At 46.3% G+C, this 14,022-nt stretch overlaps 1 protein-coding gene across 1 annotated transcript in view; it reads right to left on the bottom strand.

The window, feature by feature from the left end:
* Dlgap5 (DLG associated protein 5) overlaps positions 1-8,483 on the bottom strand; it is a 41,466-nt gene extending 32,983 nt beyond the window's left edge. The window contains exons 1-4 of the mRNA XM_057786437.1: positions 8,410-8,483; positions 5,067-5,302; positions 2,046-2,239; positions 1,846-1,908 (exon numbers count right to left, since the gene is read on the bottom strand). Of these exons, the coding sequence (XP_057642420.1) occupies positions 1,846-1,908; positions 2,046-2,239; positions 5,067-5,301 (492 nt within the window). The 5' untranslated portion in view covers position 5,302; positions 8,410-8,483. The remainder of the gene's footprint in view (positions 1-1,845; positions 1,909-2,045; positions 2,240-5,066; positions 5,303-8,409) is intronic.
* Between the last annotated feature and the right edge of the window lie 5,539 nt (positions 8,484-14,022).

Below are 14,022 nucleotides of genomic sequence, written 5' to 3'. Positions count from 1 at the left end.
TTCCCGAGATGAGGCCTTCTTGTGTTGCCTAAGCTTGCAAGCTAACCCCCTGCCTCAGCCTCAAAATGAGCCATGAATAGTGAGTGAGTGGCTGGTACGCCATGGTCTAGTGAGTTGCTCAGCAGTATAGAGCATGCCTAAGCTGTACAGGTCCCTGGCTTCTGTCATTCCCAACATTGCTGGGGGAAAAGAAGAAGCAACCAATTACAACAGCAAAGGAATCTCTGAATCTTACATTTACATTTCTCCTAGGCAGGAAGCTTTTTCCTGGGGTTCCCTCACTTCCTCAAGACTACAACCCACAAGTAAGCATCACAGGAAGATTTTCCTGGGCTGCTCCGACTAAAATGTCACTCAATGCCTGCTCCTCCTGCCGTCTCCCATTGTACGGACTACATGTACCGGTTTTCTTTCTAGGCCTAGAGTGAGCTTCATAAAGCTCAGAATTTTGTTTGGAACTCTAAGTATCCCAGAGGCTAGAGAAGTTAGACAAACATGGCAGTGAGTCCAATATGCTAAAAACATAAAACCTAGCTTCATATTTAATTCTCTCTTCATTTGTTGCTGTGTTTAGAGACCAGAAATGTGTCTCGCCCCACTGGGCTTTCCTCATTCTGAGCTGATTTCATGCAGATAGCATGGAATGCAGAGTAACAGCATAGCGCCCACACAGCAGCATAAAGATGGAGCTGGAGCGGACCGCACTAAGAGGGCTTCATAAAGATGGAGCTGGGGCGGACCGCACTAAGAGGGGTTCATAAAGATGGAGCTGGGGCGGACCGCACTAAGAGGGGTTCATAAAGATGGAGCTGGGGCGGACCACACTAAGAGGGGTTCATAAAGATGGAGCTGGGGCGGACCGCACTAAGAGGGGTTCATAAAGATGGAGCTGGGGCGGACCACACTAAGAGGGGTTCATTAAGATGGAGCTGGGGCAGACACACTAAGAGGGGTTCATAAAGATGGAGCTGGGGCAGACCACACTAAGAGGGGTTCATAAAGATGGAGCTGGGCGGACCACACTAAGATGGAGCTGGGGTGGACACACTAAGAAAGGTTCATAAAGATGGAGCTGGGGCGGACACACTAAGAGGGGTTCATAAAGATGGAGATGGGGCGGACTGAACTAAGAGGGGTTCATAAAGATGGAGATGGGGCGGACCGCACTAAGAGGGGTTCATAAAGATGGAGCTGGGGCGGACACACTAAGAGGGGTTCATAAAGATGGAGCTGGGGCGGACACACTAAGAGGGGTTCATAAAGATGGAGCTGGGGCGGACACACTAAGAGGGGTTCATTAAGATGGAGCTGGGGCAGACACACTAAGAGGGGTTCATAAAGATGGAGCTGGGGCGGACACACTAAGGTGTTCATAAAGATGGAGCTGGGGCGGACCACACTAAGGTGTTCATAAAGATGGAGCTGGGACGGATTACATTAAGAGCTGCTCATGTAAACACTATTGTTTGTGAGTGTGACTTTTCTTGGCATCTAGCCAGAAACTGCTCTATTTCACCACTAATTTTCACACTTTCACTCAGGTAACTAAATCACTATGTTTGCATCTGATTTTACATTTAAAATGGAATTACAAACTTTTGAGAGGCTGGAGATGGCTCAGCAGTTAAGAGCACTGCCTACTCTTTCAAAGGTCCAGAGTTCAATTCCCACAAACCACAACTGGCTCATAACCATCTGTAATGAGAGCTGGTGTCCTCTTCTGGCATGCAAGCAGAACACTGTATACATAAGAAGCAAATTTTTAAAAAAGAAAAAAAAAACACCTTTTGAGGGGAAAACAGACAGTACGCTGTTTTGGTAGTAACTATCTATACACAATGATACCTTAGTGTGTTCCATATGATCTTTGGCCTTTGATCTTGTAATTCGCCCGGTGTATGGAAAAGCCTTTTAAACAATCAAAAAAAGGTGAATTAAACAAACAAACACTGGCAAGTTTAAAATTTAAACTTTTAAGTAGCTATTTTTTAGTTCCAGGGTTAAAGGAATTGTTTGTCTGTTTTAAGTTAAAATCATAAGCGTACCTTTTCCGGCTCAGCTTTCACGCTCCTGTTGTCTGTGACGAGGAAGCCGGGGGCGTCAGGTCTGTAGAGACCCACTTTAAATACTCCTCGCTTAGCTTTCTCTCGCTGTTCTTTCAATTTTTGAAGCTGTTTTTCTTCTTTGTATTTTTGAAGGAGCTGTTTCCGCTGGTCACTCAGAACCATTTTCTCTGACTCTAAGGGGAGGAGGGTACCAAACAACAGCCCATAAAATATTTAGACAAAATATTACAAAACAATTTTGGTTGTTTTGTGTCTTTTTTCCTTATTTTTTTTTTTTTTTTTTAGATAGGGTTCCTCTTTGGGTAGCCTTTGCTGCTCTATAGGCCAGGCTGGCCTTGAACTCACAGAGATCCGCCTGCCTCTGCTTCCTCAAGTGCTGGGATTAAAGGCGTGCGCCACCACCGCCTGGCAAGAAATGCTTTAAATCTTGTCCTGTTAATTCCTCAACACTGAAAACAAGTCTTTTCAAGCTTTAATTATTTTGAAAATTGTATTCATTGCTCATTAAAAAAAAATTGATGTACTGATTACGTCAGGCTGAATCAGTCAAAGAACTTTAGAATGGCCCATTTGCTCTGCCTTTTCCTACATGCAACAAGCCTGAAAAATTCCGTTAACTTTTGACAGCTGCCTACAATTGATCCCTTGAGAGATAGAAGCAAGAAAAATGCAGGGTCTTGGCTAGCTTGGCATCAGTGATGCCAAGCCAGACAGCATTATCTATTGAGACCTGGTCTCTAAAAACAGAAGGTTCTTTTGGGAGTCTATAGTTAGCAGAAAAGTACTTGCTTAACAGGTGAGGCCCTGAGTTCAATCCCTAATCACCCTGCAAACCAAACCATTCTTTGGGAGGGCTCCAACTTTGAACAAACCAGCTCTAGCTTCACTGCCTCAGTGCGTCTCTCAGCAACAACCTGGGCCTGCCTACCTTGCTCTGTCCTCCTTCACAAGCTTAGTGACTTTTGGTCTAAGAAGCCTCATACCTTGGTCATTTCTCTGAATTTCATTCTCCTCATCAAGACCCCTCCCATGCAAATTTTATAAGCTTTTCTGTGAATTGTCTCTTGCATTAATTAGGTTCTTAGGCCCAGCCAAAGACCACCTAAGAAGTGGGCCCTTGTTTTGCTTATTTCAAGTTTTTCACTTATTCCTAACCATGTTTTCTCTAGAGCAGAAATTACATCTCAGGGTTTTATTCAACTCAAGTTCGACTTTTGAAGCAATACCGTATCCTAGATGAGACTTCCATTCTCTTTTGAACCCATTCCTATCTGGCTTTCCATCACCAGTCCCCTTTTGAGCCGGGGTCTCACTGTATATATCCTCACGGCTCTAATAGCCCCTGCTTCCTGAGACCTGGGACTAAAGACATGAGCCACTTACGCAAGGTCCCTCAGCTGTTTTCTAAAGATCATCCTTCCTTACAGACCTAATAGGCATCATAACTTCAGCATGTCAAAGGGGACTGTATTTATATATTTGCACATACATATACATACATGCATATGTATGTAATAATAAAAGAAAGACTATCAACTTGGGGGTGGGGCATAGGAAGGATTAGAGGGATGGTACCTAAGAGCTGGAGGGAGGAAAGGGAAAATGAGGTAATTCTACTTTAATTTAAAATGTATTTATCAAAAAGGAAAAATTTAACATGCCTAAAATTGAACTCTTAATTTTTTAAAAAGATTTATTTATTATGTACCCAGTGTTCTGTCTGCACACTAGAAGGCAGCACAGATCTCACTACAGGTGGCTGTGAGCCACCATGTGGGTGCTGGGAATTGAACTCAGGATCTCTGGAAGAGCAGCCGGTGCTACTACCCCCTGAGCCATCCTTCCAGCTCTTTTCTAACACTACTGTTGTCTTCTACAATATTCCCTGCATATTTTCACTGTGATCAGACCACACAAAAGAAGCTTCCCTTTCAAACCCTGATCCTCGGCCTTCTCCATTTCCTGACACTCAGTAAACAGGCTGCTATTTTCTCTCTCCTTTCTTCAAACACGCGCTATTCACCTCAGGTCAGAAGAAACAAAATCCTCTAAGTGTTTTGTCCAGTTCTTGTCCCTCACATGATAAATCTGGAAGAGAACCGGACATGGCAGTCCTAGTACCGCCCTTTACAAAGAATTATAAAATACCACTTCGAGGGGCCAGGAAGACAGCTCAGCAACTGAAGTGCTGGTCTCTCTGTGGACCCATAGCGTCCAGCAATGGAGAAGGACAACACCACAGAGCCATCCTCTGCCCTCCACACTCTTGACGGAGAACGTGTGTACTCCCACGTACCTCCCACGTGCCACCCTTCCAAGAAATGTTAAAAAAAAATAGACAAACAAACACACAAAGCCTTCTAGGAACTTCTCTCACTCACCGCTCACCTTTGCTCTGCATCACCGCCCTTCAGTTTCTATCACTCGCTATAGGAACAAAGCCGGTCGCCAGTGACTCTGAACTAGAGATGGGTCACGCTGGGCTCTCCTCCTCCAGCCCTACACACCCTCTAGGGCACTCTGTTTTCACTGTTTTTATCTCCTGAGAATATTCCTTCTTGTTTACTCAGCTCTTTCTCTCCTCACGGCCCCAAATCATTCCGGGCCGATGTAAGAATCATCTCTTTGTTCTCTTCTCTAGGAGAAGTACTTTTATTTCAAGCTTCTCACAGAGTTATTCAGAATGATTTCCCTTTGACCAGTGGAGTTCTTTAATTTTTCCTCCCAGGCATTAAACCAACTTTCCCTTTGCTTTTAGTATTTATCTGGTGTGTGTGTGTGTGTGTGTGTGTGTATGCTCACATGAAAGCCTGAGCATACATACATATGTGCACCACATGCATGCCGGAGCCTGTGGAAATCGGAAAAGGGGTCAGATCCCACAGAGCTGGAGTTGCAGATGGTTCTGAGCCACCATGCCAGGAACTGCTGAGACATCTCTCCAGACTGACTTTAACTTACTCTGAAAAGTACTTACAATTATGAAAGGTCTTTACTTACTCGTTTTGGTAGTGGCCTTTTCTGGAGCGAGGCTTTGAGGCAACTCAGGTATATTAACAAGATCTCTACCTTCCAGTGGAATGTTGACATCTCTCAAGCCGAAATGCCTGTTTCGTTCATACACCTTGTGTCTGTTTTCTTTCTGCGACAAGGACTTCCTGTGAGCAATGCTAGTTCGAATCATTTCAGTGCTTAAGTCTTTCCGAAGTCGACTGGCAAAATGGGATAAAGGCATCCTGTCAAAAAAGAGAAACAGACACCAACTTAAATGGATTTTCATTTTATTATTTAAAAAAATAAAGTTCTTCAGCGTGGCCGCGCTCTCTCTGGTTCTCTTTCCCTCTCTTTCCCTCTCTTTCCCTCTCTCTCTCTCTCTCTCTGGTTCTCTTTCCCTCTCTTTCCCTCTCTTTCCCTCTCTCTCTCTCTCTCTCTCTCTCCCTCTCTCTCCCTCTCTCCCTCCCTCTCCCCTTTCTCCCCTTTTAATAGAAAAATAAAAAAATAAAAAAATAAAATAAAATCTGAGACCAGGTTGTGGTGGCTGGCTCACCCTTTTAAGTCCATCACTTGGGAGACTCAAGCAAGCAGATCATTCTGAGTTTGACAGTCTGGGCTAAAGAGTAAGAGCCTCTCTCAAAGACCAAAATAAAGTAATTAATAAAAACAATCATGATTTCTGTCCATCTCTTATACCACTTTGCACTCCTTTGAAATAAAAATATTAAAACACACACCAGAATAAACATGAGTAAATATGAACGTAGAACATTATCAGAGACCTACTACGTTACCAGGGCCTATCTGGGGTTTCCGAATAGGAAGCTGCTCAACAGATTAAAATGAAGCAGAGAAAAGCAATAATCTCGAATATAGACGAGAGGCACCATGTAACGTGGAGGCGGAGAAAGTAAAGGGCTGTGTCACAGAACAACTTCCTTAATCTTCCTCTGGTGAGAAGAAAAGAACCCGTGCCTTTCTTCTCAATTCAAGAAGCAAAAGTGGTCCGCAAGAGATGGCTCAATCCACTGAGTACCCGCCACACAACCACAAAGACCTCCGCTCATCTCCAGCACCGGAGAGGCGGGCACGGCAGCATGTGCCTGCAATTCCAGTGCTGCGCTGGACAGAGCCAGGCACTCATTACCCGAAGCCCTTCTGCCAGCCAGCCTAACTGAATCAGTGGGCTGCAGCTTTGATGAGAAGCTGACTCAAACTAGGAAGAGAGCTGTCTTAGGGCTTCTACCGTGTAACAGAACACCATGACCGAAAACAGGGATTGTTTGGCTTACACTGCTCTCGGCACTGCTCCTCCACGCTCCTACAGAACGGCCTTAGCCCTCAACATGCAATGGCTTCTTCTCTACCCCCAAGTTAAAATCTTTCCACAATCCTCCCCAAAACATGGTCAGGTCTGTCACAGCAATACTCCACTACGCTGGCACCAACTTGTCTTGGTGAAAATTTCTATTGCTGCAACAAAACACCATAACAAAAAGTTGGGAAGGAAAGGATTTATTTGGCTTACACTTCCAGATCATAGCCCAGCCCTCCCCATCAATCACTAATTAAGAAAACGCCTTACAGCCAGATTGGTATGAAGGCATTTTCTCAATTGAGGTTCCCTTCTTTCAGATAACTCTAGTTTGTGTGTCTGGCTAAGAGTAGCCAGACAAGAGCCATAGAGGATGATGCCTGCGGTTGACTTCTGGCCTCCACAGCACGTGCACGCACACACGCACATACACATACATACACATACACACACACACACACACACACACACACACGCACATAAATAATCCTAGCATAGGGACTGGGGGACTGACACAGAAGGCTCAGTGCAGTTCAAAGCCAGGCTGGGCTACCGCATGGAATAGGGTTTGAAGCCCACCCACACTCTCATTCCAGTAATACGCACTGTGATGAATACGCTCTCATGATCTCAGCACCTGGCTAAAGCCAGCCTATAAAAGACCGTGAGGTCGCAATCACAAGACCAAAATCCAGTACTTGGGAGGTAAGGACTGGCTCATAGTCTTAGCTCCACAGGGTGTTCGAGGCTGCTGGGAGCTACATGAGACCTTGTTTTAATCCTCTGCCCACCAAAACACAAATGAAAAAAAAAAAAAAGCAAATGCAAGATAATTACTAGAGAAAGAATTTAAGCAAAACTTGGTAATACACTCAACCTCATCGGTTTGCCCCATTATTTTTGTCCATCTTAGAAATAATCCTTTGTAAGCCGGGCAGTGATGGCACACGCCTTTAATCCCAGCACTTGGGAGGCAGAGGCAGGTGAATCTCTGTGAGTTCGAGACCAGCCTGGTCTACAAGAGCTAGTTCCAGGACAGGCTCCAAAACCACAGAGAAACCCTGTCTCGAAAAACGAAAAAAAAAAAAAAAGAAAAGAAAAGAAATAATCCTTTGTAAAGGCCTTTTCTTAGAAAGATAGGTTTTGTTTGTTTGATTTTTTTTTTGGGGGGGGAGGGGGAGACAAGGCTTCTCTGTGTAGCCCTGGCTGTCTGGGACTCATTCTGTAGACAAGGCTGTCCTGGAACTCACAGAGATGGGCCTTCCTCTGGTCTCCTGTGTGCTGGGATTAAAGGCGTGCCGCAGCACCACCAGACTAGAAAGATCTCTGCTAATGTATTCAGCAAAACACAGAAAGACAATAAGGGCCACGATAATTCCCAAAGTATTTGTATTCTAGTTTGTGTTCTGTTGTTACGATTCCACACTGACTAAAAGGTACTTAGGAGAAAAGAGGTTTAAGTGGCGGACAGGCCAGTGAGGGAAATGAAGGTAGGAAGGAACCTAGCGGCAAGACCTGAAGGACCATAGACGAACCCTGCGCGGTGATTAAAGCAGCTGACTGATAACAGCCGCTACCTCCTAGCTTTACGTGAGGAGCAAATGTGGCTCTCACGTCGGCCCTTGCGTGCGCTCTCATATTCCCCAGTACCGCTGTCACTTCTGGGATCTTTTGAGAGCTTACAGGCCAGATAGATTGATTCTTATCTCTAATCCTTTCCCTAATGCTTTAGGACAATATACTACATTTTCCTCATGCCGCTTTTTAATTTTTCGAAGACTTCTTTTTATTTATGTGTATATGTGTGCGTCTGAGCGTCCTGCCTATTAATGTCCAAAAGTGGGTGTCGAATCTCCTGACGCTGGCTACAGGGAGCTGTGAGCTGCCTAATGTGGGGTGCTGGGAAGCGAACCTCTGCAAAAACACAAGCGCTCCTAACTGCTGCGCCATCTCTCTAGACCAGGTCTCATGGAGCCCAGGCCACCCTCAATGGTGTGCAGCCAAGGGGGACTCTGAACGCTCGATCTTTCTTACCTGACGCAGTTTCTGGAAACAATCCTCCACAATCCCGCAACAGAAACCTCCGCAGCTCCGCAGACGGAACTCCTCTAGCCTGTCCCGAACTGAAATTTCCCGCGGCCGCCCGCCGATTGGACGGACTCCTGCCAACACTTCCGGAAGCTCCCGCCCCTTCCCCTCGGACGAGGTTTGCGATAGGCTGGTTCTGAGCGACTTTTGAATTGTTTGGAAGGCGAAGGATTGGGAGGGGAGGGCTGAGGGAGGCGGTAAACAGGGGAGCATCTTCCCCGCTGGGGCGGGAGGGCGAGGCCGGCGGGGAGCGTTTCTTCTCGCCGCTTCAGGTCATTTTCTCATCTTTCATTTTAAAAGATTTGTTTTCTTTTTTTTTTTTTAAATCTTTCTTTCCTCCCTTCCCTTCTCCTCCCTCCCTCTTTCTATCCTTCCTTCCTTTTTTTTTTTTTTTTTTTTTTTTTTTGACAAGTTTTCTCTGTAAAACAGTCCTGGCTGCCCTGGAACTGACTCTGTAGACCAGGCTGGCCTTGAACTCAGAGATCCACCTGCCTCTTCCTCTTAAGTGCTAGAATTAAACGTCTTTTTTGGCCTTTGATATTTTTTTGAGACAGGATCTCACAATGTCATTTTGCCTGTCCTGGAACTCACTTATGTGGACCAGGCCGGTCTCAAACTCACAGAGATCCTCCTGCCTGTCTCTGAGTGCTGGGATTCAAGGCATAACCAAACACTCTCATAAAAGAAAAAGGTTTTAGTAAGGTTAACTGAAATAATTTATTCCATTTCTTCTTCCAGCCGATGGTGAAATTAAGAGCCGCCATTGAGGTCAACGAAAAACAACAACACACATATAACCCAAGTCATGGGCTGAACTCCTTTTTTTTTTTAAATTAATTAATTAATTTTATGTACATTGGGGTTTTACCTGCACGTATGTCTGTATGAGGGTGTCAGATTCCCCTGAAACTGGAGTTATAGACAGTTGTGAACTGCCTTGTGGGTGCTGGAAATCAAACCCAGTTCCTTTGCTGAGCCATCTCTCCAGCCTAAGGCTAAATAAACTCTTAGGATATCAAGTAAACAAAACATCGCAGGCCACTGTGGCTGTGCTTACCTTGTATTTATAGGCTGCTGGGTTTCCTACAGACGCTGGAAGATAAATTAGGAAAGCGTTTGTAAGAGTTTGTCTTTTGCTCTTCTCTGCCAACCTCTTGCTGCAGATTGTGCCTGTTCCTCCGCAGCTGCGATGAGACCTCTAGGACTCACAAAGAGAAAAATAAAAAGAGATAATTGACATAATAAAAATAAATAAATAAAAAGAGATAATTGACATAATATATCTTGTTTAAAAATGCTAAGACTAGGGGCTGGAGAGTTGGCTTAGCAATTGGGAATGTTGTTTTTGCCCTTGCAGAGGACCCAGGATAGCTCCCAGCAACCAACCACATAGTGGCTTGTAATTGACTCTAACTCCAATTCCAGAAGATCCATCACCTTCTTCTGACCTTTGTGAGCACGTACGTGATGCAGATACATATGCAGGCAAAACACTCATGCAGAAAAGAAAATCTTAAAACACTTAATAAAAAAATTTTGTTTTGTTTTTTAAAGGAAAATCCAGAGCCCAGGCTGGCTATGGTAGGACAGAATTTTAATCCTGCAGTCTGGAGGTCTGTGAGTTCCAGGATAATAACCTGGTCTATGTAGTGAGTTCCAGGCAAGTTTAGTCTACTCAGTGAGATCTTATCTCAATCAAAACATAACTGTTAGCCAGGCGGCAGTGGTACACGCCTTTAATCCCAGCATTTGGAACGGTGGGCGCACAGATCTCTGTGAGTTCAAGACCAACTTGGTTTTACAGAGTGAGTTCTAGGACAGCCAGTCCCAGTTACACAAGAAACCCTGTCTGGAAAAATCAACAAAGAAGCCAGGCGGTACTGGTGCACGCCCTTAATCCCAGCACTCGGGAGGCAGAGGCAGGCAGATCTCTGTGAGTTCTAAACCAGCTTGGTCTAACAAGAGCTAGTTCCAGGACAGGCTCCAAAGTTACAGAGAAACCCTGTCTCGAAAAAAAAAAAAAAAGAAAAACATCAACAAACAAAACAGAAACATAACTATTAGGAACATAAGTGAAACCATTTTGTGTAACTTAAAATCCATTTTGTGTGATTTCGAATAATGCAATGCCCGTGAGACAAGAGCTTGCCAGTAGGTAGCTCTGATCAGAGCTGGGCCTCAGAACCAAGCTCTGATGTGTTAGTAAACCCAGCCACATTCTAGCTCAGGTAGAAGCCAAAGCCAGGGCAGGCCTACATATGCTAATGACCTAACCCCAAGGTAACCTTGATAGGTTAGTGAACCACCACCAATCTGAGCCTTGAAAGCACAAAGTTACTGAGCAGTGGAATGATGCAAAAACTGAATTTCACTGGAGCTACTCCTGAGACATGGTTTCTCTGCCCTCTCATTGATAGCCCTGGGTGAGCCGGCTGGAGACTGGCCCCTGTATGTGGCTCTGGTGTCAGTGACCAGCGAACTTCCACTTCCAGCACGGTCCCTGGACTCACACTTGCCTGCCTGTCAATGCTAACCACTAGCCTCTGAGCTCAATGACCTGGTAGACCTCCATTGGTGCCATCCTCCCAGCCCGCCAACGCTGAACTACTCCACAGCTGAGGTGGGACTGACGTGGGATGAGCCAGCAAATCCCCCAAAGCATCCTCACCAGAGAAGACTCCCCAGTGGAAGCCTGTGCACTTCCTGCCCACTTGGTGAGATGCCTGTCTAACTTTTATATTGACGTGGTCGTATAAAGAGTGTCTGTGTGGACAAACGGAGCATATTTGAAAGACAAATCTTGTGTGGACATCCTTATTGCCGACAGTCTCACAGTCCACGGGCAGTGCTCTCTGCAAAAACTGAAAGACTCTAAATGCATTTGTAAGCCCTCCCCAGTCCTAAGACATTTTTCTAAAACCTTACACTTACTCTCTCTTGGAAACGAGACAATCGCCCCACACATACATGCTTATCCTCCTGTGTCCTTGTGAATAATCTTCAAACATAACTCCATTCTGGGAATTGAGGCAAAGACAACCCACAGCTGTTGGCTCAGTTCCTGATGTATTGATTTAGTCACTGGACCAAGGTCAGGATGGACCACAGATACTCTCCCTTATCACCTGATCATGCAGCTATTTTCCTGCCCTGGAATCACTGCTAGTAACCCTTTGAATAAACCAATCCAATAAGTTGGAAAACAACCTACAGGTTCTCCCCTTGTGTCTGTGACTTTTTGCTTTAAAAGATGGGCTGTAACAGCTATCGGATGTCCTTCATATCCCAAACCTGAAGAGCCCTGTCATGACAGAATAAAAATCCTCTTGCTTTTGCATCAATTGAGGCTGTGTGAGTGGTGTCTGGAGCAACTCCTCCCTGATGTTTGGACTTCTAGTCCAACAAAACAAAACAAATTTTGTTTTTAAAATGCTGAGGCAGGAGCTAGAGGGAGGGCTCAGTGGATAGGAGCATGCCACTGCTGCCAAGGGCTGGGGTGCAGCAGCGCCCATGTGAGGCAGCCTGTGGTACCAGCACCAGGGGAGCCGGTACCCTCTTCTGGCCTCCTAGGCACCCAGACGCCTGTGCACATGTCTACACAGACATACACAGAATGAAAAATGAAATAAAATTTTCAAAAGAATAGCAGCCTCATCCCCGTTAGGTAACTATTAGTTATTGGTAAGCGCTAGAGAAGGGAGAGTCATTGTTTTCTTTGCAACCTGCTGCTGAGAACACCAAGGATGAGCTGGCTATGCTTGAGGGAGGAGGTTTCACAAAACAAAACAGACATGAATGTGTAAAAGAGATTTGTAGGGAAAAGATCAAGGGAGAGCATTCATCCGTTAAAACCTGTAATCAGTGTCTCTTGATAATGACTACAGGGGAGCAAGGAAAAAACAAGGTAGAGGACAGACCAAAACTGCTTACTGGGGTCTTAGTCACCGTTCTATTGCTGTGAAGAGACTCCATGGCCAAGGCAACTCATAAACGAAAGCATTCAATTGGAGCTCACTTACAAATTCAGCGGGTAGTCCATTATCACCATGGTGGGGAGCATGGTGGCACACGTGGTGCTGGAGCACTGACTGAGGGAGCACGATGGCACACATGGTGCTGGAGCACTGGCTGAGGGAACGCAGTGGCACACGTGCTGGAGCACTGACTGAGGGAGCACGGTGGCACATGTGGTGCTGGAGCACTGGCTGAGGGAGCACAATCGTACATGTGCTGGAGCACTGGCTAAGGGAGCACGGTGGCACACGTGATGCTGGAGCACTGGCTGAGGGAGCATAGTGGCACATGTGGTGCTGGAGCACTGGCTGAGGGAGCACAATTGCACACGTGGTGCTGGAGCACTGGCTGAAGGAGCACAGTGGCACACGTGGTGCTGGAGCACTGGCTGAGGGAGCACAGTGGCACACGTGGTGCTGGAGCACTGGCTGAGGGAGCATAATGGCACATGTGGTGCTGGAGCATTGGCTGAGGGAGCACGGTGGCACACGTGATGCTGGAGCACTGGCTGAGGGAGCATGGTGGCACACGTGGTGCTGGAGCACTGGCTGAGGGAGCACAATTGCACACATGGTGCTGGAGCACTGGCTGAAGGAGCACAGTGGCACACGTGGTGCTGGAGCACTGGCTGAGGGAGCACAATTGCACATGTGGTGCTGGAGCACTGGCTGAGGGAGCACGGTGGCACACGTGATGCTGGAGCACTGGCTGAGGGAGCATGGTGGCACACGTGGTGCTGGAGCACTGGCTGAGGGAGCACAATTGCACACATGGTGCTGGAGCACTGGCTGAGGGAGCACAGTGGCACACGTGGTGCTGGAGCACTGGCTGAAGGAGCACAGTGGCACACATGGTGCTGGAGCACTGGCTGAGGGAGCACAGTGGCACACGTGGTGCTGGAGCACTGGCTGAGGGAGCACAGTGGCACACGTGGTGCTGGAGCACTGGCTGAGGGAGCACAGTGGCACACGTGGTGCTGGAGCACTGGCTGAGGGAGCACGGTGGCACATGTGGTGCTGGAGCACTAGTTAAAAGCTTTGCAGGCAAAAAGAGAGGGCCTTGGCCTGGTATGGTATGTGTCACCTCCAGTGACACTTCCTCCAACAAGGCCACATCTCCTAATCCATCTAATCCTCTCAAAAAGTTCCATCCCAGGTAACTAAGCATTTTAATATATAAGCATTTTAATAAAATATAATAACTTTTAACATATGACCATATGGGGACCTTTCTCACTCAACTCTCCACAGCTGGGTTGGTGGTTAATGCTTGTTGTCCCAGCAATCTGGAGGAAGAGGCAGGAGAATCCCTAGTTCAAGACCAGCCTAAACCACATAATGAAGTTGCTGTCTCTTATAAAAATAATTAAAAGAAAAAATATTAATTGAAAACTTCTCTTGCTGTGATAAAACAGTGACTGAAAGCAGGGTGGGGAGGAGAGGGTTTACTGGGTTTACCTCTTCCTGGTCGCAGTCCATGGAGGGAAGCCTGGGCAGGAACCTGGAGGCAGGAACTGAAGCAAAAACCACAAGGAACTCTGTTGAT

The sequence above is a fragment of the Chionomys nivalis genome, chromosome 12, assembly GCF_950005125.1.
Source record: "Chionomys nivalis chromosome 12, mChiNiv1.1, whole genome shotgun sequence".
Lineage (NCBI taxonomy): Eukaryota > Metazoa > Chordata > Mammalia > Rodentia > Cricetidae > Chionomys > Chionomys nivalis.
Note: the sequence above shows the minus strand (reverse complement) of the source record. Positions and strands in the feature narration are given on the sequence as shown.